Raw genomic sequence first — 25,082 nt, 5'->3', positions numbered from 1 at the left:
GGAACAATCCAAGAAGATCCCCAGAATAATGGAGGTCTGTCTCTTGATTGGAGGATGTTGGGGGAGGGCCTGTGTGTGTTGGTGGTGGAGCCTTTGGGGCATGTGCTCTGCAGCAAGACCACGAAAGCCCTGATATGGTCCTGGCCCTCAGAGAACCACCTCACAGCTCTCAGTTGCCCCTTCTGATATCCCAGACAAGGGGTGGCACGGAGAAGCCTCCACCTGCTGGTCCCTCGTGGGGATACACACGAGAAGGGGAAGATCTTAGAGGCAGAGACAGAAAATCATTTGGATGGGGCGCCTGGGTGGCTCAGTCAGTTGAGTGGCCAACTTCGGCTCAGGTCATGATCTCGCAGTCTGTGAGTTTGAGCCCCGCGTCGGACTCTGTGCTGACAGCTCAGAGCCTGGAGCCTGCTTTGGATTCTGTCTCCCTCTTTCTCTGCTCCTTCCCTGCTCATGCTCTGTCTCTCTCTCTCTGTCAAAAATAAATAAACATTTAAAAAAAAAAAAAAAGGAAATTATTTGGAAGGAAGCAGCTTAGCCAAGGTGCTCTCATGCTTTGGAACCCCAGGGAAGAGGCTGTGTGCTGAGGGTGAGGTGGGGAGATGGGCAGTGGTGGCCTTGTCACTGGCAAGCCTGGAAGAGAGGCGGCTTTCAGGGGAAAGGTCGGAGGAGTGTTCAGCCAGTGTCTGCAGGCCTGTGGGCTTTTTTGGTGATGATATTTGTTCTGTTGAATTAAAACTGCCAGTTTTCAACTATAAGTCCCAGTTTTTAGTTCATTGGAGAAAAGCATGTTCTGAAGGTCAGAACTGTGCGAAGGTAGATGATGATGATGATGGTGGTGGTGATGATGAAGGTGGTGATGGTGATGATGGTGGTGGTGGTGGTGATGATGATGATGGTGGTGGTGGTGATGATGATGATGGTGATGGTGGTGGTGATGATGATGGTGGTGGTGGTGGTGGTGATGATGGTGGTGGTGATGATGATGATGGTGATGGTGGCGGTGATGATGATGGTGGTGGTGGTGGTGATGATGATGGTGGTGGTGGTGATGGTGATGGTTGTGGTGATGATGATGATGGTGGTGGTGATGATGATGGTGGTGGTGGTGATGATGATGGTGGTGATGATGATGATGATAGTGGTGATGATGATGATGATGGTGGTGGTGATGATGGTGATGGTGGTGGTGGTGATGATGATGGTGGAGATGATGATGATGATGGTGATGGTGGTGGTGATTTTTGGCAGTTTCTGAAAGACCAAACAGATTTAATAGGGAAGTTTACAGATTTTGTCCCACCTGCTTTCTGTGTTTGGCTGCCCCAGAAGACTAGAATATAAATATTTTCATTACGTCCTGTGAAGGCTTTTTTGCTTGTTTGTTTGTTTAAGAAAAGTTTTACTGGGGCACCTGGGTAGCTTAGTTGGCTGAGTGTCTGACTTTCAGTTCAGATCATGGTCTCGCGGTTCGTGAATTTGAGCCCCGTGTCGGGCTCTGTGCTGACAGCTCAGAGCCTGGAGCCTCCTTCAGATTCTGTGTCTCCCTCTCTCTCTGCCCCTCCCCTGCTCATGCTCTGTCTCTCCCTCTCTCTCAAAAATAAATAAACATTAAAAATTTTTTTTAAATTAAAAAAAGAAAAGCTTTACTAATGTGTTATTATTTCAGTAAAGTTATTGCAACAGGTGTAAAAGGCATACATTATCACAGGCTATAAAGTAACAAAGGAATTTTATACAGTTAAAATATTACACAGACTGATGGGATTTACTGAATAACTAACAGATCCATAAAGGAAACCAAGTCTGAAATATGAAATCCAGTAGCACCTAGAGTATCTCTGAAAGTAAAACTTTTAACCGTTTCATTCTTTCCTAATATATTTCTTAACTTTCTCCCAAATACAGTGCTCTCAAACCCCAAAGATGAATGAAGGGCATAATGAACCCTGAAACCAAAAACATATCGCCAGAAGAACTATAAACACAGACTCGGACTTAAGAGTTTTAGTTGGAACTCACTGAACTTACTGTACTTGAACCAATCCTAGGATTTCTGTGCACTGAATACTGTATATGAGGAAGGTCTCTCAATCATAAGGTTTGCCAGTAGGGACAAGTTAAAAATTAGGAATATACAGTATTATTCCTATCAAATATTTTTTTCATAAGTTATGTTTATAACAAAACTATAATTAAAATATTTATTATACTTGCTTATTACACATTCAGGGACAGGGCAGGGACATTTATGTGTTTGATAGTTTAGCATCCACTTTATTGTACTTACTTATTTTTGTAAGGAACACGCAACACATACTACATCCTCCCAACATTCAAGGTAATGCAATAGCAAAATTCTCCAAAGAAAAATAACTGGAAATTGCACTAAATACTGTTTTAATTAGGAATAATTGCTATAACAAAACAAATAACATTATGCATTATTTTTCCAATGAGCTTCAGTTGGAGAAACTGAACAGCAGAAATCGATCTTTAAGATTTTGGTCATGCAAAACTGGTAATTCTCTGAGATCTGGGAGATGCGTCAGCAAAACCACAGACACAGCCTACCTTTCACCAAAATCCTGGAGAAAAGTATTTTCTGACTTTGGGGGAAAGAAGACTGAACGCTGGCTAAGATGGGACTTGCTGAAGTCTTGAGCCACCTGGGAAGCTGGCCCCAGGAATGAGAGAACCACTGTCCTGGTGGCAGATGAGAAATTAGCTTTGTGTTGAGCTAACGGCTTATTTTAACAGCTGTAAAAAATATATTTTTTTACATTTATTTATTTTTGAGAGAGAGCACAAGTCGGGGAGGGGCAGAGAGAGAGGGAGACACAGAATCTGAAGCAGGCTCCAGGTGATGAGCTGTCAGCATAGAGTCCGACATGGGGCTCAAACTCACAAGCCATGAGATCATGACCCGAGCTGAAGTTGGCCGCCCAACCGACAGAGCCACCTAGGTGCCCCTCAATGGCTTTGAATAAAAAAAAAAAAGTGAAATGCTTCATTGTGTTTTCTCAGAAACTAATAAAAAATTACAGAGTCCTACACAGTTTGGAGACACAAAGTGGATGCTGAGTGACTAGTGGTCACTCCAGGTGTGGAATTTTAGAAAGTTAGTCCTTGGGGTAAATGGCGCCATTGCTCTGGCAGCAGAGAGGAGGTAGGGGACACTCTGTGATCGGCCAGTGGATAGATGAGGGTCCCAGCTGGAGGAGGGATCTTTAGTTCTAGGTTTATCTCCCACTGCTCACACTTCTGTCTTCATAAATGGTGATGTCAATAACTCGAAGTCCTCTCTCAATAGGATCTGTCGGGGGAGGCCTTGGAAAGCATATATCTTCTCACTCTCATACTGGGACGCTGTCTCCAGAACCTTCTCATAATGGGTTTCCATGTGTAAGAATATGGGGAAGCCAAAACAGCCTTCAAGATGTGATTGGCCCCCAAGCTTCTCTGCTTCTGCATAAAGGTTACTTAGAGTTCGAATTGTTTTTTCAAACTGCTGCCTATCACTCCGGCTCTCCTTGGTCTGGAGCTGGCAGTGTGTGGTGCTGCTGTCGTCTTGCTGAATGAATACCTTCCCAGACACTGGTGCCTGCCGCGACCTCATGGTGAGGACTGGCTGGGCCTGCCGCCTCCTCGGCCCTCCAGCAGCAGTCACACTGCCTATGTTGTCCTGTTCTGTGACTGTTTGAATGAAATTTTTTCAAAGATGCGGAAACCAGGTTTCTCATCATTTCAAGTCTCTGGGTCTAGCCAAAAATGTCAACATTTAAAATGCAGACTTTTACACAAAACAGGTCGAGGATCTCCAGATAAGTAGAAGGATCTGGGAACAAGTCACCTTTATGCCTATGCAGCAGCTGTTGGCTGGAGCCAGACATCATGCCCTCTGGCTCATCCCAGGCCTCCCCTGGTACCTGGCATCCCTCCATTCCCTTGCCAGTCTCTATGTGTGATACTTGATTGGGAGGATGGGACTCGAGGAGGAAACAGGAGAGAAAAGAGGAATCTTAAAGAGGGTACATGGACTGTAGAGGAATCGGAGGAAAAGGGGAGTAGGAAGAAGGAGGGGCCTGATCCCAGGAAGGTTATCAGGAGCCTCAGGTTGGCAGGTTTATCCTGATTCCAGGAAGAATCAATAGCTGAACCTGAGAAAAGAAGTCCTTGTTTCATTGCCCGAAAGCTACGTGGGACCTGGCTTACCACCTGTGCACAACCAGACTTCCCTTGTAGATGGTACACCCCAGTGGGATCAGCATCTCTTGTTGCCTAACTAGAAAAGTAACACCGTCTGTGAAGTAATAGAAAATATATATGGTGGTCTCTGCCCCTGGTTCCTGAACACAGCTCCTAAATCCATAGGAATTTTCTGGGTGATAGGAGTGTCTTTTGTTCTAATGAGGCAACTCTGGATAATGAGTCTTCTGATAGCTTCAGGATGGGGGCCAGTCACCAAAAAGACCAAACCAGAATTAAAAGCTTGGAACTTCCAGTCCCTGTAGGTTTTGAAACCCTTTGGGAGGGGTGCCTGGGTGGCTTAGTGGGTTAAGCACCAGACTTCAGCTCAGGTCATGATCTCATGGTTCGTGGGTTTGAACCCTGCATTGGGCTCTGTGCTGACAGCTCAGAGCCTAGAGCCTGCTTCAGATTCTGTGTCTCCCTCTCTGCCCCTCCCCCACTCAAGCTATCTCTCTCTCTCTCTCTCTCTCTCAAAAATAAATAAACATTAAAAAAGAAAGAAAGAGAAAGAAAGAAAGAAAGAAAGAAAGAAAGAAAGAAAGAAAGAAAGAAACCCTTGGGAGCTTCCCTGCTGTAATCTGAAACCAGCCCATAAGGGAAGGGCAATGAGAGACCCAAGAAAGAGGCAGGCCACGCCAGGTTAGCAGGTGGCAGTTTTAAGAAGCAAAGGGAACTTATAGGAGAGGCTAGTCTTGGGCAGCAGCAGGACAAGTGGATCCCCACACCCGCCTGCCACATTTTAGGTTGAGAGAGAAAGTCCTTAACTGGAGCCAGTCATGTATACTATGCAGGCGTTTTCAAAACCACATCATTACTCAAAGCTGTGTCCTTGGAGCAGCCTCTAGGAGTAGTAAAGGCAAGTGGAACCCACATTCCAAGGACAGGGGAGGGGGTGGGGACCTCTGATCACCGGGGTCCAACTTATGGGTCAACTAACAGTCCCGTCTTCTTGATGACCTTCCCCAACAGGTCCCACCCTCCATTCTTCAGGAAGGGGACAGGGGCTGAAGACTGAGTTAATGATCCATGATGCCTATGTGATGAAGCCTCCATAAAAGCACTAAAAGTACAGGGTTTGGAGAGCTTCCAGGTTGGCACACCCCAACTCCATGGGGATGGCAGTTCCTGTGCTCAGGACCCTCTCAGACCACACCTCTTCACCTGGCTGTTCATCTGTATCCTTTATCATATGCTTCATTATGTAATAAACCAGTAAGCATAAGTGTTTCCCTGAGTTCTGTGAATGGTTCCAGCCAATGATCGAATCCGAGCAAAATGGTCATGGGAACCTCTGATTTATAGCCGAGTCAGACAGACATTGTAAGCAACCCAGGAACCCACCACTTGCCATTGGCATCTGAAGTCTCGTGGAACTAAGCCATGAACCTGTGGGGTCTGCATCTAACTCTGGTTACTGTCAGAGCTTAATTATAGGACATGTAGGTGATGTTGCAGAGACTTGCTCGGTGTGGGACAAGGCCATGCATCTGGCGTGAGAAGTGAGGTGCAACCATGAAGGAGAAACACAGGAGAATTTTCCTGTAGGCCTTCTCCCACTTGAGTTGTTTCACAATTTTTGGTTAAATCAACTGTTAAATATTTACATCATTATGATTATGAAAGTAATCATAAAGTTGTTCTCACACTTGCCAAGTACCAGTTATACATCCTTTCTTGTATAACTTTTATTTTCCTTGAGTTGATGATTACCAAAGTTCAGCTGGATGCTACTGTCCAGGGCAATACGAAAAACTGAAGGGGCTGTCCAGTGGGTCAACCTCCATCTCCCAGCTGGGTGGGAAGAGATCCAGAAGACAGAAAAGAAAAGAAATAAAGACCTGGCAATGTCTGTGATATTTAAGAGCAGTACAATGGGATCAATGGTATGACAGATTAAAGGTGACTAGAAATAAAGATATCTGAGAACAACATTTATGCCGATGGCAAAACCATAAGTGTGATCCTGCAGTCAGTGGCTGGAGTAGAATGAAGGAGTTTGTTCTAGGCCATTTAGGGAGAGAAAGACTTGGAATGTGGAGAAAGCGCTACTTTCTCCCCTTCTGACTCCTTTCCCCACCATTCCACACATGTCATGGATTCCCCGTGCAATACTAGGACCCTTGCAGATGTGGGCTGGGAGGTCAGCTATGCAGGGAGGTGGAAAGGTATTGGCCGGTGCCTCGAATGGGTTTTGTTCCCAGCATGAATTTTGGCCCCAACCCTTCTTCTGTGTGAACTCAGCTCAGGAAAAACAAAGAAAACTCAGCTCAGAGGAAAGAAAGCATTTCCCCAGACCTGGACCCCCTGGAGATGCAATTAGAAAAAAGAGAGAAGTCAGTGAACATTCAGCATAATTCAGAACTCCCGTTGGATTTTGATTTAGCTTATTTGCCTGCTTGGTTCACTTTCTGTTTGGGACTCATGGGGGAATGTGGAGTCTGGGGGTTTCTCTCACTGCGATATGACCTGTCCCCAGAGGCATATCCTGGGCCAGACCTGACAGGTAGGTGGTCCACAGGAGAACCAGCAGTGGTGTGCCCATCAATAATTAACAACCACTTCCTGCGGGGGTGTGGTGGGGGGGACCTCTAACTGGTAGCTTTTGCCAACTTCTGTGGTAGAAATATTCCCACAGCTGGCTGATTTCAAGCTACCAGTGAAACCACTTACCCTGACTGTGAGGCAGGGGAAAGATGTATACAGTTGGCTCCTGCAAGGTGGTAGGAACTGGCTCCAGCACCCACTGATCTAGAAATTTCTCTGGTGTGGTGCGAAGCAACAGAGGTAACCAAGGCCTGGTAGTTTCCATGGATCACTTCCTGGTCTCAGGATCCTTTCTTCCTTTTAGCAGCTCCCAAATCTAAATTCATAGCCACCTCTGTCTCTTTGGGAGTTCCCTTTCATCATGGAGTAGCCCTTAGTCTCCCCAGCCTGCCCTCCTCCCTTGTTCCCGCTAAACAAGCTCACAAGGAACTCTTTGCTTAGAGATACAACTGTAAATCACTAAGAGGAAACAGAAAAAGAGCAACACTTCCAGAAACCTTACAAAGTCCTCCTCAGTTTGGGGGCCCTGGAAGCCCTCTCAGATCATTCCAGACATGTGGTGGAGCTCCCTTGATGGGGGCCAGCCGGCTCCTTCCTGTGATGGTGGGTTCCCGGCACTTTGGAGTGGTTTGTCAGGGTGGCCCCATCTGGCCTTCCTGGATGAGGCAGGGACTTCCGTACTGGACTTCCTAGAGGTCTATGAACTCATTTCTTCCTGAAGACTTGGCTCTTGGGCTCACCCCTGCAATTTCTAGAGGGGTCCCAGACTGCTCATGCCCTCTTTGTGACTGATCTTCAGACTGCTCAGGCTGGCCCTGACCTCAGGGAAGGGTGGTTTCTTGACCTTCTTCTGAGCCAAGGGTCAGGGGCCAGGCTGAGTGATGGGAAACTGAAGGATGCTCAGAGGCGGCCATCCTGGTCTTGCTCCACTCAGGAAGTGCTATGAAAGGACACAGGCCCAATTACCAGCTTTCCTAATTTCTCCGGAAAAGCCAGGACAAATCCAGGCTTTTATGTTATGTGAAACCTTTTTCTTTTTAAAGTTTATTTTGTTTATTTTGGGGGTGGGGAGGGAGGGAGAGAGAGAGAGAGAGAGTCCTAAGTCGGCTCCATGCTGAGTGTGGACCTCCCATGACCCTTGATCATGACCTGAGGCAAAATCAAGAGTTGGACACTTAGACTGAGCAACCCAGGTGCCCCTGAAACCTTCCAACTTTTAAATGTTGCAACTAATTCACAAACATACTGCTGGAGCCAAACTAGACGTCTCTGACTGGATCTTGTCTGGCAGGCTGCTGATCATGCCACCTGGTCATAAGCTCGTTCCCCGCCCTTCCTGCTCTTCTGCCCAAATCCCGTCTCTCTGACTACCCAGAGCATTCCTTTGTTTATGGTTTCCTCCGGGAGGTATCATCCTGAGATTCATTGTACACCCTGGACTCCCACAGCCGGCCTTCGGAAAGGAAAATACGTGTCGCATATTGAAAGTGATAAATCAGTTGCCTTGGCGTTTTTGCTTCATCCAGTTGTTAAGGGTTTTGGCCTGCGGGTGGGATGGGTGAATGAGCGGCTTGGGGAAATGCAGAAGCTTAGCCTCAGACTAGCCAACATGGGGGGGGTGGTGAAGAGGAACCCTGTGCTCACCAAACCTGGGCACAGGATGGAGCTAAAAGAAGCGGTTGCTAAGTGCTGTGCCCAGAAGGGCCCTGAGCGGGTGCCACCCAGAGAAGAATAACAGAGGGTGAACAGGGCTGTGGTGGAAGGCCCGGGGCCCAGGGGAGCTGAGTGGCTGACAAGCAGGGGCTGGCTCCAGGTGCCACTGCCCGGTATGATCACTGCACTGATGGTGGGGGTCCCAACAGAGTACAGGTAGGGGATGTGCCAGGACTGATGGAACCTGAGCTCCCCTCCCTCCAGATGTGAGAGCCCCTCCCACAGCTCAGCTGGAGTTAGCTATTTGTGAACTACCAAGAGGCAGAGAGCCACGCCCTCGAAGCTCAGAAAGTGACAAATCCTGAATGGGTGTGTGGGCACACTCAGGGTGGGGCTCACAGTTCCGGCGAGGCCTGTACTTGAAATCCCTTCTTCTTCAAACCTAGACAGTCACTTGAGAGGTGGTACCTTCAAATCAATGGGACTACATGGTGTCACTGGCAAATCTGTCTTACTAGTTTGGGGCATGAAGTAAGGTCACGTTCCATTTCCAAAACATATCAAATGGCTAACACTGCTCCCATGATATCCTGAACCGTTTCTCCCCTGAAAACTCAGAAATAGGGGTGTCACTGTGTGTTGAACTGGCTCCGTGGCCAAGCCTGTGAGCCCTCCAAACATAGGTGATGGTGACTTCACCAGCTTCTGGGGGGTGCCCAGTGCTCTGCTTTCCTCAGGTCATGGCCATCCTGGTGGCAGATAGCGTGTCAGTCACATGGGTGTGCAGCCAAGGCCTGTGGCCCTGACTGGGTGGCACTCCTACTGACCAGTCACAGCAGGGGCTAAGGTGAGGTGACATGTGAGGTAACATGTGAAGGCAAGTCTTCTTCAGGCCTCCAGGAGGAACCTCCTCTAGGCCTTGGGAGCATGCTCACTGGGTGATTCAGCTGCCTAGTGCCCCAGAGGAGGCCTTGAACAGTGCCCTCACAGGGTAGGCTCCTAAGGCTCTCCCACCTCAAGCTCCCACCTCTGTGCTTCTCAAGCAAGGAACCCTCTCTTTTTTGGGCAACTTCCCCTGCTAACCCCCTGTAGCCACCCTTCTCCACCTCCCTTTCTCCCCAGCCGGGCCTCAGACCTCCACTTAGTCCACATGAGGGAGGCCTACTTACTTCTCCAAATGCTTCCCATCTGTCACTAGAGTTCTAGAACCCATAAACCCTGGATGATTAGCATCTGAAAAAACCAGTTCTTCCTTTCCTGGGGACTAGTAGGGCTCCATCTACACATCTCTGGGAGATGACAGGAACCATTCCATTCTTTGAGTGTCAGGTGAAGATTCAGTTTCATACTGAGCCAGCCTGACCTTGGATTCCTTCTTCGACGCCAGGCTGTCCAGGAGTGTCTGGCGTTGGGGCTCTGCCTTGGGTTCTGTCTATGAAAATTAGTAAAGAACCTGTAGAAAGATCCTTTCCTGAGGCTGGGGCTGCTGGCTTTCAGTGGGCCATGGGAGCTCAGGAGACGTGGGCTCTTTAGAGGGCAGCTCTCCTGTCCATGGCTGGGCATTGGGCACTGGGCACATGGCATCACCACTGTGCCTTGGTGGTCCTGTCAGCAAAGAACAATATTGTAGCCGCTCTGGTGTAGAGTTCCTTGGCTTAGAGAAAGCCTTGCTCCCTCCTTGGGGCCCTCTGCTAGTCTGAGGTGGCCTGGTTCCTAGACACTGTGAATGCCAGTGCTTTACTCCTTGCCTCTGCCTTCTGCAGCTCCAGAGTCACCTGGCTGTTATAGTGCACACATACACAGGGGCAGGCACGCCCACCCTCACAAACGTACTATGCATGGCCACACACGCTCATATATGTGCACATGTGCTCACACAGCTGCACTCACGTATACACAGATATGGGTATATATACATGCACACAACACATGCATGGGTTTGTGTGTGCATGTCTACCCATTCACATATGTAAATCATACTGTACACATGTATATGCAATGTACACATGGGTGTACACACACTCACAAACACATACACAGATATGGCCACACACATGTATACATTCAGAGATACAAATGCACATGTATGGACACACATGGCGTTTGCATACATACTCCCATGCATACATGCTCACTTGCACACTCACATAAACACCATACATGTGCACATATTCACACACATGCATACACACTCACCTGTTTACATATTGTCATATTGAGAGGTATTGTGCCATGCATTGTTCATCATAGTTTAAAGTTTTGCTTCTCTTTTAAGATGTAAATATTTTAAATATTCCTGACAAAAAACCCCAAAACCAAAAACAGTAAATATTCCTGTAAAGGGTCACACTGGAAGCAGTTATTAGTTATTTTATTTCTTAGTTTAACAGTTTAACTGGGAACCTGAAAGTAGGTTTTGATGAGGAGAAGGGGGACAACAACTCCGAGTCTGAAATTATGGAAGTAACATTTCCCTGGAGGCACAATTTTGTCAGGTACCCTGTCCCTGAAAGGGCATGGCTAGACCAGACAGAGTGACTTCTTTGAAGCGGAACTCCTACAGAGCTTCAGACTGTCTGATTCTGGAGGTGCCTCCAAAAGCTTTTGGTCTAAGTCCCTCACCTTAGAGAGGGAGAAACTCAAATTCATTGTGGTTAATCAAGTCTCCTAGGTTGTGTTTCCAAAATAGATCTGAATCTGTCTACGTCTCTTCCCTATGATCCACGTGCCCTGGATTTTATTCCAGGGCAAGACTGATTACTTAGGTTATGTGCCCTTTCCTTAGGCCAATGTCTGCAGTCAAGGGGATCAAGGGGATGAAGAGACTAGGGCTGGCCTGGTGCCTGCCCCCCACCCCCCAGGCTGTGACTGGGAGCCCTCCACACACAACAGAATCAAAGGAAACCTAAAAAGTTTGCCTGCCTAGTCAGCATGGTTCTGTTAGCAGGAGACCAGGAGGCAGGGATGTGAGCACACCAAAAAAACAAAAAACAAAAAACAAAAAACAAAAAACCTGATGGCCATGACTGTATCTTAGCAATTGTCTAGAATGTTCGACCTCAGAGTTTCCAACAGAAATAAACACAAAGGTCAGTCGTGATGGGGGAGGGGCAGCCGAGGGGGCGAGTCCCAGTGTGAGGACTGTGTTTTGGGGGAGCAGGGATGGAGTGCAGACAAAGTAAGAGGAGGGGTAATGGTGGTCACTCTCTGCTGAGGCTCATTAGATGTGATACAGTTCAGATTGTCTTTAACTCTAGAGTTAGCGCTTCAGAAACTTGGGGACGTTGGTGTGGCATGTTACAAATGGATAGAGGACTTGGGTGACTTTGTGGAAGTTTTTTTTTTTTTCCATATTTTAGATATGACTGAAGGGGATATTCTCTTAAAAAAATTTTTTTTTAATGTTTATTTATTATTGAGAGACAGAGAGAGACAGAGCATGAGCATGGGAGGGGCAGAGAGAGGAAGAGACACAGAAGTCTGACTGCGCCATCCAGGTGCTCCTCTTTCTCTCTCTCTTTTTTTTTTTACTTTGAGAGTGAGAGAGCATGCATGAGTGGTAGAGGGGCAGTGAGAGAGGGAGAGAGAGAGAGAATCCCAAGCAGGCTCTGCGATGTCAGCAAATAGCTGGACTCAGGGCTTGATCTCACGGACCATGAGATCATGACCTGAGCCAACTGAAATCAAGAGTGGGACACTTAACCAACTGAGCCACCCAAATGCCCCAAAGCTGTATTTTTAAAATAGCGCATTCCTCATGAGGATGTGAGGTTTAAAAAAATTTTTTTTTAATGTTTGTTTATTTTTGAGAGAGAGAGACAGCACAAGCAAGGGAGGAGTAGAGACAGAGGGAGGCAGAGGATCCGAAGCAGGCTCCGTGCTGACAGCAGAGAGCCCCATGTGAGGCTCAAACCCACAAACTGAAAGATCATACCCTGCGCCACCCAGGCGCCCCAAGGATATGGGGTTTAAAAGAGTAAATCCATACACAGAATTTAGCAAAATGCAGAGAAAGTGTTCAGTAAAAATGTGTGTACAGATCCCCAGGTAGAGAAGTGATTTAAATAGGACACTCTTGCCCTTACAGAGAAGACAAAACCTGCTGAAACTTGGCTTCTGTTGGCTGGGACTGGACTCTATGCTCATCTAAGGAGATGCTTACACCATGACTTAGAGCCTCTGGCTGGTGGAAGAGCTTGGTAAGTATATGTCCTTTTCCTTGTAGCTCCTCATTTGCCCAGGCTGCCTCAAAAGAGAAGTCCTCTGGCAGCCTACCATCTGTCAGGGTTTGTCACAGGGAAAGAAAGTCAGAGCCTGGGCCTCAGAGCTTGACAGCTTGGGTTTGAATCCTGACTGTGTGCCTTTGAGCAAGTTAGGTAGCCTCTGTGTGCCCCTATTTCCTCATCTGTAAAATGGAGTAACCTTAGTCCTTAGTTCTTGGTTGTCATGGGACTTGGCTGTCATGGGTTGTCAATACACATCTGAGCCCACAGGACACAGTAATGTGTTAAGTGTTTGGAGCCTAAATAAGCATAGATAGCTATAGTTAAGGAATCTCTCTCTCTCTCTTATATATATATATATAACTTATATGAGATAAACTCAACATACAATTACCAGAGAAGTGCCTGGTGAGTTAATACAGCAAAACATTAGCCATTTCTGGTTGACATACCACCCCATTTCTATCTCTGCTAGTGGAATCTTGTCAGACTGGCAGAGGGACAGGCACAGCCAAATCACCCTTCTCTCCACCCCCTCACACACTCTTCCCCTGCAGCTAATGTCATGTGAAGCCTAGAGAGTCAGTGTGGAGGTAGGGAGGCAATTTGCATAAGGATCTTGGGAGTTTTCTAAGATTCAAAGTGTTTGAATCATGTCTGAAAGTACCCAGGTGGAGGAGGGAGATGCAGGGGGAGGCAGGAGGAGAGAAGGGCAGGTAGTAGGCGAGAATAGGAAGGGGAAGAAGGGGTGTATAAAGTCAGGGCCATAAGATGGCTGGACTCTAAAGCTGGCTCCTCTCAGCCCTTTGGGTGCCAGAATCTGCAGGCCACAAGTGGCCACATGCACGACCACAGCTGAAGAGCTTTGTCTATCCATAGAGCGCTGTAGCACAAAGAAGTGAGCCTCACTCTGGGAAAAGAATGTCCTCTTCTTGCCCTATGCCCCAGAAAGCAGTGGTGGCTGTTGCCATGGAAGGAAGGTGGTGCCTGGGTAGCCACAGTAACTGTGGAAAGACAGGGTCAGTGGGGGGCAGGCCTCAGTCACCACAGTGAACTAAGGGTCCACTGGAGAAATAACAGAACACCAGCTGCAGAGACTGGGTCCCTCAGCATCCCTGCCCATTGTTTCCCATGTTAGGAACTAGGCCTGCCCCCTTGGTCCCAGGTGGCTCCTGGCTTCTTGGACTTCCAGCAGGAAGGAGGAGCAACCCTGGGGTGGGTAAAATCTGACTCACTCGCCTGCACAGGTTAGGGGCCACTTATATGCATCTTATATGTTGAACTCAGGGCACATTCCATTAGACTAGCATTCAGTACTCGTAATGCTGTGTGCATAATTACAAATGACATTCAGGAAAATGAAGGTCCCAGCTGGCTCCCCTTGGAAAAATGTGGCCCGCCTTGAACTGTGGCAGCCCACCCACCTCCTGTAAACCCTTTCCTGCCCTCAGCCTTGTGCTTCCAGACAATGGCAATCTAGCCAAGTGCAGAAAAGGGACAGGGGAGGAAGGGGCCAAAACCTGAGGGCTACCAACTTCCAAGTGGAGCAATCTACACTGACCTTAAGAATCTTCCTCCTTGGGGTGACTGGGTGGCTCAGTGGACTCTTGATCTCAGGGTCATGAGTTCAAGCCTCACATTGGGCTCCATGCTGGGTGTGGAGCCTACTTAAAAAAAAAAAAAAAAAAAAGTACCTTCTTTCTCAGCACCTGTGCAATAGATTTTAATGTAAGGCTTTTGCCCTCATCGGCTGATGGCATCTTGAGTTGTCCCCGGGAGAAGCAGTGTTAAAGATGATATGCAGAGTCTATATCCTTTCATGAATCAAAGGGACACAAATTGGCCCATAAGACTTATCTAGAGTGGTTCAAGCCTACAGCAGTACAAGGAATACAAAGACAGTGATAGGTATTACTTAAAATCATAATTTTCCAGACACTGTATAAACACATGATTGCCTTACCTCCTTTATTTCTTAGATACTACTGATGGCCATATTTTACCAGTAAGCAAACTGGTTAAATAAATTTCCTGAAATCACAGAGCCACTCCATGAAGTAGGTACTCTGATTATTACCATTTCATAGATGAGGAAGCTGAGGCAAACCTGGGATTTGCATCTGGGTCATCCTGACTCCAGATCCCAAGCCTCCAACACCAGGATTTACTGTCCTCCTGTCGTTCCAAACCCAGGCACAGAAGTGTATAAGTGTGATGGATGGAGATCTGGAAGAAGGCAGAGGAGGATGGACATTTCCTTGATCACTGATTCAAGGCCAGGGTTTTCAAACTTGAATTTTGTAAACTTTATATTTTATAAAGAATGATACCCCAGTCATGAAATTGGTAAAGTTTTCATCATAAGGCAAATTTTGATAGTAGTGTATTGTTAGTGTCCATTTTAGGGTCAGGAAAAAAAAGCCCTCTGAAAAAATAACAATACCAAGTAAGTAAATGTCAAGGGCTGGGGGTGGATGTTATAAAGCTGTAATTAGCTGTGTACCTTCGCTGAGTCAGGAGCACGAACTTAATAAGTGTTCTAAGTAGACAATACTCAGGCTGTTGATTCCCTTTCTGAGGTGGCTTATTGTTCTCAGGAAAAATAAATCTACTACCACAGGTAAGGATACATGTGACAAAGAAAAGGAACTGGAAACAAGATTCAAGAATAATAGCCACCTCAGGGTGGCCTGGGTGGCTCAGTTGGTTAAGCGTCTGACTTCAGCTCAGGTCATGACCTCGCGGTTTGTGAGTTCGAGCCCCACGTTGGGCTCTGTGCTGACAGCTCGGATCCTGGAGCCTGCTTCGGATTCTGTGTCTCCCTCTCTCTCTCCTCTCTCCGCCTCTCCCCTGCTGCACTCTTATCGCTCGCTCTCAAAAATAAACATTAAAAAAATTTAAAAAAAATAAATAAAAAATAAAATATCACAAACTCTTGGTCTACTCTGTGATTTATTTGCTGCCAATATTTAACCCTTTTTTTCCCTTTTAAAAATTTTTACTACTTTTTCAATTTATTTTTTAATTTACATCCAAGTTAGCATATAGTACAACAATGATTTCAGGAGTGGATTCCTTAATGCCCCTTACCCATTTAGCCCATCCCCCCCTTCCACAATCCCTCCAGTAACCTTCTGTTTGTTCTCCATATTTAAGAGTCTTATGTTTTGTTCCCCTCCCTGTTTTTATATTACTTTTGCTTTCCTTCCCTTATGTTCATCTGTTTTGTATTCTAAAGTCCTCATATGAGTGAAGTCATATGATACTTGTCTTTCTGACTAATTTTGTTTAGCATAATACCCTCTAGTTCCATGCACATAGTTGCAAATGGTAACCCCTGTTTTTGTTTCAACATCACCCCCAGGCTTTTATCACAAGTACAGTGTCTACTCAGGAAATACCACTCTGATATCAGTCCATTAATTAGATCTGAAAACTTGCTACATAAAAATTCTCCTAAAAATCTTGCTTCATAAAAATCTTCCTACCATTATCTAGCTTGGGATCATCTGTGCCACTAGCATTTAAATTACCTAATTCTCAGGGCGCCTGGGTGGCTCAGTCGGTTAAGCGTCCGATTCTTGATGTCGTCTCAGGTCATGATCTCATGGTGGTGAGTTCGAGCCCAGCGTTGGGCTCTGTGCTGACAGTGAGGAGCCTGCTTGGGGATTCTCTCTCTCCATCGCTCTCTGCCCCTTCCCTGCTTGCGCTCTCTCCCTGTACACACTCTGTCTCTCTCTCTTCTCAAAATAAATAAATAAACTTAAAAAAAAAAAAAAAGAATTTGAAGTTAAGGGGCACCTGGCACAGTAGGTTAAGTGTCCAACTCTTGATTTCGAATCGGGTCATGATCTCATGGTTGTGAGATCGAACCCCCGAGTCAGGCTCTGTGCTCAGTGTGGAGCCTCCTTAAGAGCCTCTCCCTCTCTCTCTGCCCCTTCCCTGCTTGCACATGCTCTCTTTCTCTCTCTCTCTCTCTCTCTCAAAAATTAAAAATTAAAAAAAAAATTGAAGTTAAGACATCAGTGAGGGAACTTTCTGGCTTCTTATCAGTTTGTTAGATAATTAGGCAATTAGGAAAGATTCAGATCATTGTACTGAAAGCTTTTTAAGAGTTAAAGATAAGTTGAATGAGGTTGAAAAAGTTTTGCTGGCAGGAATGGAAGCTGTCTAGAATGCCTAGTTGTCTGGGCTGAGAAGGCAGGAGTGGAAGAAAATGAAAACTTCATAGTCACTTACCTCGGCAATTTTAATTTCTCCAAAGCAGTAAAATAAACAAGATCTACCAGGTAAACATTTATCACAGACACAAGATTGATACTTTTTCTAGCCCACTTACTTTTTTTTTTAACAATTGAAGTAATTTTTTAGTATCAGTAAAAATCATAGTTTTGCTTTCATCAGAAAAACCTTATTATAATAGTATTTTTAGGGAGATTAATGAAATGTAGACGTGGTTTTGTCCTTGTAACATGGCTAATAAAGGACTTCTGGTAGTACCAATAACAGCTCTGCCACTTTCTTGTGCTTTGCTTGTATTTGCATTGTGTTATTTAAAGAACAGTTTTATTGAGATAGAAATTATATAAAATATTATTCACACATTTAAAGTGTACAGTTCAATTTTTTTTTGCATATTACATTGACTTTTAAAAGTTGTGGGGAAAATATATGCTCAATCAATTTTCAACAAAGCAGGAAAGAATATCCAATGGGAAAAAGACAGTCTTTTCAACAAATGGTGTTGGGAAAAGTAGACAGCAACATGCGGGAAGAATGAACCTGGACCACTTTTTTACACCATACGCAAAAAGAAATTCAAAAGATCTAATAGTGAGACATGAAAACATCAAAATCCTAGAGAACACAGGCAGTGGCCTCTTTGAAATCGGCCATACAACTACTTACTAGGTATGTCTCTGAAGGCAAGGAAGCAAAAGCAAAAATAAACTATTGGGACTACATCAAGATAAAAAACTTCTGCATAGCCAAGGAAACAGTCAACAAAACTAAAAGGCAACCTACAGAATGGGAGAACATATTTGCAAATGACATATCTGATAAAGGGTTAGTATCCAAAATCTATAAAGAACTGATACAACTCAACACCCAAAAACCAAATAATCCAATTAAAAATGGGCAGAAGACATAGACATTTTTCCAAAGAAAACATACAGATGGCCAACAGACAGACGAAAAGATGCTCAACATCATTCATCATCAGGGAAATAAAAATCAAAACTACAATGAGACATTACCTCACACCTGTCAGAATGGCTAAAATCAACAACACAAGAAACAACGGGTGTTGGTGAGGATGTGGAGAAAGGGGAACTCTCCTGCAAGTTGGTGGGAATGCAAACTGGTGCAGCCACTCTGGAAAACAGTATGGAGGTTTCTCAAAAAGTTGAAAATAAAACTACCCTGCAATCCTGCAATTGCATTACTAGGTATTTACCCCAAAAGATACAAAAATACCAATTCAAAGGGATACGTGTATCCTGATGTTTACAGCATTATCTACAGTAGTCAAATTATGGAAGAAGCCCAAATGTCCATGGACTAGTGACTGGATAAAGAAGATGTGGGCAATTTTATACCTATATATATAATGGAATATTACTCAGCCATAAAAAAAAAAACAATGAAATCTTGCCATTTGCAATGACGTGAATGGAGCTAGAGAATATAATATTAAGTGAAATAATGTAGAGAAAGACAAATACCATATGATTTCACTCATATATGGAATTTAAGAAACAAAAGAAATGAACACAGAGGAAAAAAAAGAGATAGGCAAACCAAGAAACAGGTTCTTAACTATTGAGAACAAACTGATGGTTACCAGAGGGGAGGGAGTGAGGGGATTAAGGAGTTAAATGGGTAATGGGGATTAAGGAGTGCCTTTGTTGTGATAAGCACTGGGTATTGTATGGAAGTGTTGAATCATTAAATTGTACACCTGAAACTAATATTATACTGTACATTAACTGACTGGAATTTAAATAAAAACTTAAAAAAATAAATAAAACCACTTACATAAAAAAAGTTGTGGGAAAAAACATGTAACATAGAATTAGCCATTTTAACCACTTTCAAGTGTACCATTCAGTGGCATGAATCACATTCATAATATTGTACCTCCATCATCATTATCTATTTCTAAAATTTTTTATCACCCAAACAGAAACCATATCCATTATGTAGTAACTCCGCATTCTCAGCTCTCCTTAAGACTCTGGTAACCTTTAATCTATTTTCTGAATGACTTTGCTTATTCTAGATATTTCATACAAGTGGAATCACACAATATTTGTCTTTTTGTCTGACTTATTTCACTTAGCATAATATTTTCAAGGTTCATCCATGTTGTAGTGTGTGTCAGAATTACCTTTTTATGGCTGAATAATATTCTTAAATACACACACACACACGCACACACATATATATATACACACACACCACTCATCTGTTCATCAATTCATCTGTTGATGGACATTTGGGTTGTTGCTACCTTTTGGCTATTATGAATAATGTGGCAAGGAACATTGGCATCCAAGTATCTGAGTCTCTCTCTCTTTTTTTTTTTTTTAAACGTTTTTTATTTATTTTTGGGACAGAGAGAGACAGAGCATGAACGGGGGAGGGGCAGAGAGAGAGGGAGACACAGAATCGGAAACAGGCTCCAGGCTCCGAGCCATCAGCCCAGAGCCTGACGCGGGGCTCGAACTCACGGACCGCGAGATCGTGACCTGGCTGAAGTCGGACGCTTAACCGACTGCGCCACCCAGGCGCCCCTCTCTCTCTTTTTTTTAATGTTTATTTTTGAGAGAGAGAGAGAGAGAGAGAGAGAGAGAGAGAGAGAGACAGAGCATGAGTGGGAGAGGGGTGAAGATAGAGGGAGACACAGAATCTGAAGCAGGCTCCAGGCTCTGAGCTGTCAGCACAGAGCCTGACGCAGGGCTCGAACTCACAGACCGCGAGATCATGACCTGAGCTGAAGTTGGACGCTCAACAGACTGAGCCACCCTGGTGCCCCTGAGTCTCTCTTTTTAACTCGGTGGGTATATATTGGTGGTTCATATGTAATTCTGTTTAGCTTTTTGAGGAACTGCCAATTGTTTTCCATAGTGGCTGCCCCATTTTACATCCCCACCAGCATCATACGAGGGTTACAATTTCTTCACATCTTTGCCAACACTTCTCTCTTCCTTCTTTTTTTTTTTTTTTAACAAAAGCCATCCTGGTAGGTGTGAAGCGATATCTCATTGTGCATGTGTGTGCATGTGTCTTTAAGGTGAAATTCACATAGCATACAATTAACAATTTAAAAATGTATGACTCAGGGCATTTCGTAATTCACAATGTTGTACTATCACCACCTCTTTAGTTTCAAACATTTTTCATCACCCCAGAAGACCACCCCATAAGTAATCACACTCAGTTCTCTCCTCCCCTCATTCCCTGGCAACCATTAATTTATTTTCTGTCTTTATGGATTTGCCTGTTCTGGATATTAACTTCTTGCATTTAACATAATGTTTTTTAGGTTCATCCAAGTTGTAGCATGTACCAGTATTTTACCCCTTTTTATGGCTAAATAATATTCCAGTATATGGATATACCACAATTTGTTTATCCATTCATCCATTGATGGACATTTAGGATGTTTCCACCTTTTGGCTATTATGAATAATGTTACTGTAAATATCTGTGTATAAGTTTCTGTGTGGATGTATGTTTTCATTTTTCTTGGACATATACCTAGGTGTAGAATTGCTCAGTCATATGGTAATTCTATGTTTAGCCTTTTGCGGAATCACCAAACTGTTTTCCACAGCAACTGTACCATTTTATAATTATGACTAGCAATGTGTGAGTGTTCCCATTTCTCTACCTTCTTACTGACACTTGTTATTTCCATAAAAATATATCTCTATATCTGTATCTCCATATTAGTGAGTATGAAGTGGTATTCCATTGTGGTTTTGATATCCACTTCCTTCATAACCAGTGATGTTGAACATCCTCTCATGTGCTGATTGGCATTCTGTACCTCTTGTCTGGAGAAAGACCTGTTCAAATCCTTTGCTCATTTTAAGTTGGGTTGTTTTTTGTTGTTAAGTTTTAAGAACTCTTTATATATTCTGGATACTAAACCCTTATCACATATATGATTTGCAAATATTTTCTCCAATTCTTAGGTCATCTTTTCACTTTCCTGATAATGTCTTTTGATGGACAAAAGTTCTTAATTTTTATGAAGTCTTGTAGCCTGCAACTTTGCTCAATTCACTCATTAGCTCTAGTAGGTGTGAAGGTGTGGAGGATGGGAAGGATTTGGATGATTCTTTAGGATTTTCCATACATAGAATTATGTCATCCGCAAATAGTTTTACTTCTTTCTTTCTAATTTGGGTACCTTTTATTTCTTTTTCTTGCTCAATTGCTCTGCTTAGGACTTCTAGTACTGTGTTAAATAGTAGTAGTGACCTTGTGAATCCGAATCTTGTTCTTGATCTTAGTAAGGACGTGGTCAGTCTTTCACTACTGAATATAATATTAGCTGTGGGTTTTCAATAGATATTTCAAGGATATTGATCTATAGCTTTTTTTCTTCTTATCTTTGTGGTTAGTCCACTTAACTTTAAATCAATAACTAAGATGAGAAATAAGCCAATTCTGTAATTCTGAGCTGATCATGGTAGGGATTATCGAAAAAAACTTTTTAAACCTTCCTTGGGGGCGCCTGGCTGTCTCAGTCTGTAAAGCATGTAACTTTTAATCTCAAGGTTGTGGCGCACCTGGTTGGCTGATTCCGTTCGTTAAGTGTCTGACCTCAGCTCAGGTCATGATCTCAAGACTCTTGAGTTTGAGCCCTGCACTGAGCTCTGTGCTGACAACTCGGAGCCTGGAGCCTGTTTTGGATTCTGTGTCTCCCTCTCTCTTTGCCTCTCCCCTGCTCATGCTCTCTCTCCCCTTCAAAAATAAATAAACGTAAAAAAAAAAAAAAAAAGGTTGTGAGTTCAAGCCCCATGTTGGGTGTAGATAATTCTTAAAAATAAAATTAAAAAAATGTTTTTAAACCTTCCTGAGACATAAAATCCATTACTTTTTTTTAAAAAATTTATTCTGAGAGAGCACAGGCGTTGGGGAGGGGCAGAGGGAGAGGGAGAGCATCCCAAGCAGGCTCAGAGCGGTCAGCACACAGCCCAAAGCGGGACTCAAACTCACAAATCATGAGATCATGACCTGAGCCAAAACAAGAGTCAGATAGATGCTTAAGCAACTGAGCCACCTAGGTGCCCCTAAAATCCATGACTTTCAATGATTCAAATTTGAAAGAGATTTTCTTATCTCTACCATAAAGAATGTTGTATACTTGGCATTGAAAGAGATGTCTGTCTAGGGTTCCATGATGGCTATTAAATAGAATAATAAATTTGCCTGGGATAGAGGGAAAGTCAGGGTCTCGAGAAGGTAATGGGAAGTGAAACGTAGGAATGTGAAGGACAGAAGTTTCTTAATTCAGAAAAATGGTTTTTCTTGACTCATTTCCCATTAGATAAAAAAATTAATCTTATTTTCTGTTTGTCCTTTAAATTCCCCCAACAACGTATTTCTGCACATGAGTATCTTTTTATTATATTTCCTAGGCATTTAGAAACTTAAATTTGGGGTTAAGAGCAAAAGCTTACTTCCTAATTCTGTTTGGTCTGATAGTTCAAGGATATTTTAACACTGACCCCCAACAGTTCATAATCTTCACTCAAAGTGCCCCCTAACCCCCAGGGTAAAGAGGGGGCCAGGCAGGAAGGGCTGCACAGCAGCAGCTACTCAGCAAGCTGGTGACGGAGTGGGGTCAGCACAATTCTCACACACCTCCCTCCTTCTGTTTAGTCATCTTCTGCCAATCTTGCATATTTATCAAAATACAATATGATGAAGGCAAGAATGCAGGCTCTGTTGAGCCCAGGAACAGTCTGCTGCAAAGCAGGGAAACCATTTTGCTCTCGGTTGATGTGGGGAACCCCTGTATTAGCAACCTAGCTTTCCCCTTAGCCGACCTTTGCATCAGCCAGGGCCCCCACATGCTGCAATGCAGCCCGGACGCCATCGAACCAGTGTGAGAACTAAAACCTTTGATGTGGGCAGAAGGGAGGTGTGCACATATGTAATAGAAAGAAGAAAAATGGTTCTTTTGGCATTCTTTCTATTAGGTTCTTTTTGCCTTACATGAAGGTCTGGTGTGCTTCAGGAGTTTGGCAAGCCTGTTCAAATAAATGAAATGTTTAAGTACTTTCTGTGTCTAAACTCCTTTCTACCAGAGTGAAACTAGACAGCAGTGCCGGCTCCCTTCAGCGTCCCATTTTTACACATGCCTACTATCCATGAAGCAAGCTGAGAGGGCTCTCCCAGGAGCCCAGTCTCTAGTTTCATTAAACAGAAGACTAGGCAGACATGCAACTGCACAGCTCTGGGCAAGGCACCTCCCCAAGCTCTACCAGGGTTTCCAGGGAGAGGGAACTGCTAGCCTCACTATCGCTGTGACCCTGACCCTCTGCTGAGGCCTTTCTTATGGCTGGGGAACTACAGGTAGGCCCTAGGGATGGGAGTCCTCCATGGGCTGGGCCATCCCAAGGTCACCTGGGTCTGGCAGTGGAGGAGTCCAGCTGATCTTTCAGCTGTGCAAGGATGACTGGGTAGGTTACCACAAGGCTATCCCTAAATCATTCAGTTGAGCCACAGGAAATGGCCAATATTTGACCACTGAGACCTTCAAAAATGGCTATTTCACATGGGTTCGACCTAAACTTTTAATAAGGGGGGAAAAAAAAAAGACAAGAAATGAAGCCCAGACTCTTGTCTGCAATAGATTCTATTCACTCTATTAGAAACAGAATATGTTTCCTAGAATACTAGTCTCCCAATTCATTTTTCATCTTGTCTAAGGTTCTGTTAGGAGTTGAATTGTGTCCTTCAAAAGGTGTTTTGGAAGTCCACATCCCCCCACCTGATAATGTGAGCTTATTTGGAAATGGGGTCTTTATAGAGGTAATCAGGTTAAAGTGAGGTCATTGGCGTGGGTCCTACCAATGAGTGGTGTCCTTAGGGGAAATGTGGACAGATATGCCCAGAGAGAAGATGATGTAAGGACACACAGAGAACACCATGTGAAGACATGAATGATGAATGTACAAGTCAAGCAATGTTTGAAGCTACCAGTAGCTAGAAGAGAGGCTTGAGCAATTCCTTCCCTATAGGTTTGAGAGGGAGCTGGGCCTTGTAGAAACCTTGACTCTGAACTTCTCTTTGCAGAACCGTGAGGCAAAGAGTTCCTGTTGTTTCAAATCACCCACTGTATTAACTTGGATATGACAGTGCTAATGCTATGGTCTGCATGTTTGTGCCCCACCCCCCCAAACCTTTCTTATGTTAAAATTCTAATGCCCATGTGATGGTATTAGTAGGTAGTCCTTTAAGAATTATAAATAATGAAATGGAGTCCTCATGAATGGGATTAATGCCCTAATAAGAGAAGATCTAGAGAGATCTCTAGCCCCTTCCACCAAGTGAGGACACAGTGAGGAAGTACCAGTTATGAGCCCATAAGCTAGCCCTCACCAGAGGGTGACTGTGCTGTAACTTGATCCTGGACTTTCCAGGCTCCAAACCTGTGAGCAATAAATTTCTGTTGTATATAAGTTACCAGGTCTGTGGTGTTTTGTTATAGCAGACTGAATGGATTAAGATATCTAGGAAATAAATATGGGCTTCTTCCAGTGATGATAAACTATGTTGTTGGTAAGACACAAGGGACAGTTTATATTAAAAATGGTACAGCTGTTGGGCGCCTGGGTGGCTCAGTCGGTTGAGCGTCGGACTTCTGCTCAGGTCATGATCTCATGGTTCGTGGGTTCAAGCCCTGCATCGGGCTCTGTGCTGACAGCTTAGAGCCTGGAGCCTGCTTCGGATTCTGTGTCTCCCTCTCTCTCTGTCCCTCCCATGCTCATTCTCTGTCTCTCAAAAATAAATAAACATAAAAAAAAAATCGTACAGCTGTTTATTCTAGGATCCAGAGTTGAGTTATTCATTCCAATAGGAACTAGCTGCACTTCCTACTGTAGCCAAAAAAATTTGTTTGGATACAATAAAGCTAGCTTTGTAATTTATAACACACACACACACACACGCACACATACCTCATTACTTCCTTTGGTTTTCTGGCATATCCAAGTTTGTGGTAAGAGTTTCAGTATGAGTTTTCTCTCTAGGCAGCAACGGGGCAGACATGCTTGTGCATGTGCTTGTGCTTGTGCACAAGGCATGCTTGTGCAGCCTTAAGGAACCCATTCAAAGTCACGTGAACCAGACACTTATCCTAAGGAGACACAAATAATTGCTGCC

At 44.3% G+C, this 25,082-nt stretch overlaps 1 protein-coding gene and 1 pseudogene across 1 annotated transcript; both read right to left on the bottom strand.

The window, feature by feature from the left end:
• Positions 1-347: 347 nt before the first annotated feature.
• On the bottom strand, positions 348-25,016 carry LOC131503935 (mucin-2-like). The gene is made up of 2 exons (XM_058715732.1): positions 24,878-25,016; positions 348-1,257 (listed from the first exon to the last, which is right to left on the bottom strand). Exons 1-2 carry the CDS (start codon positions 25,001-25,003, stop codon positions 772-774), a joined length of 612 nt encoding a protein of 203 aa, XP_058571715.1. The 5' UTR covers positions 25,004-25,016; the 3' UTR covers positions 348-771.
• On the bottom strand, positions 1,596-4,714 carry LOC131503936 (golgin subfamily A member 7-like; annotated as a pseudogene).
• Positions 25,017-25,082: the final 66 nt, after the last annotated feature.

This window comes from Neofelis nebulosa, chromosome 2 (assembly GCF_028018385.1).
Source record: "Neofelis nebulosa isolate mNeoNeb1 chromosome 2, mNeoNeb1.pri, whole genome shotgun sequence".
Lineage (NCBI taxonomy): Eukaryota > Metazoa > Chordata > Mammalia > Carnivora > Felidae > Neofelis > Neofelis nebulosa.
Note: the sequence above shows the minus strand (reverse complement) of the source record. Positions and strands in the feature narration are given on the sequence as shown.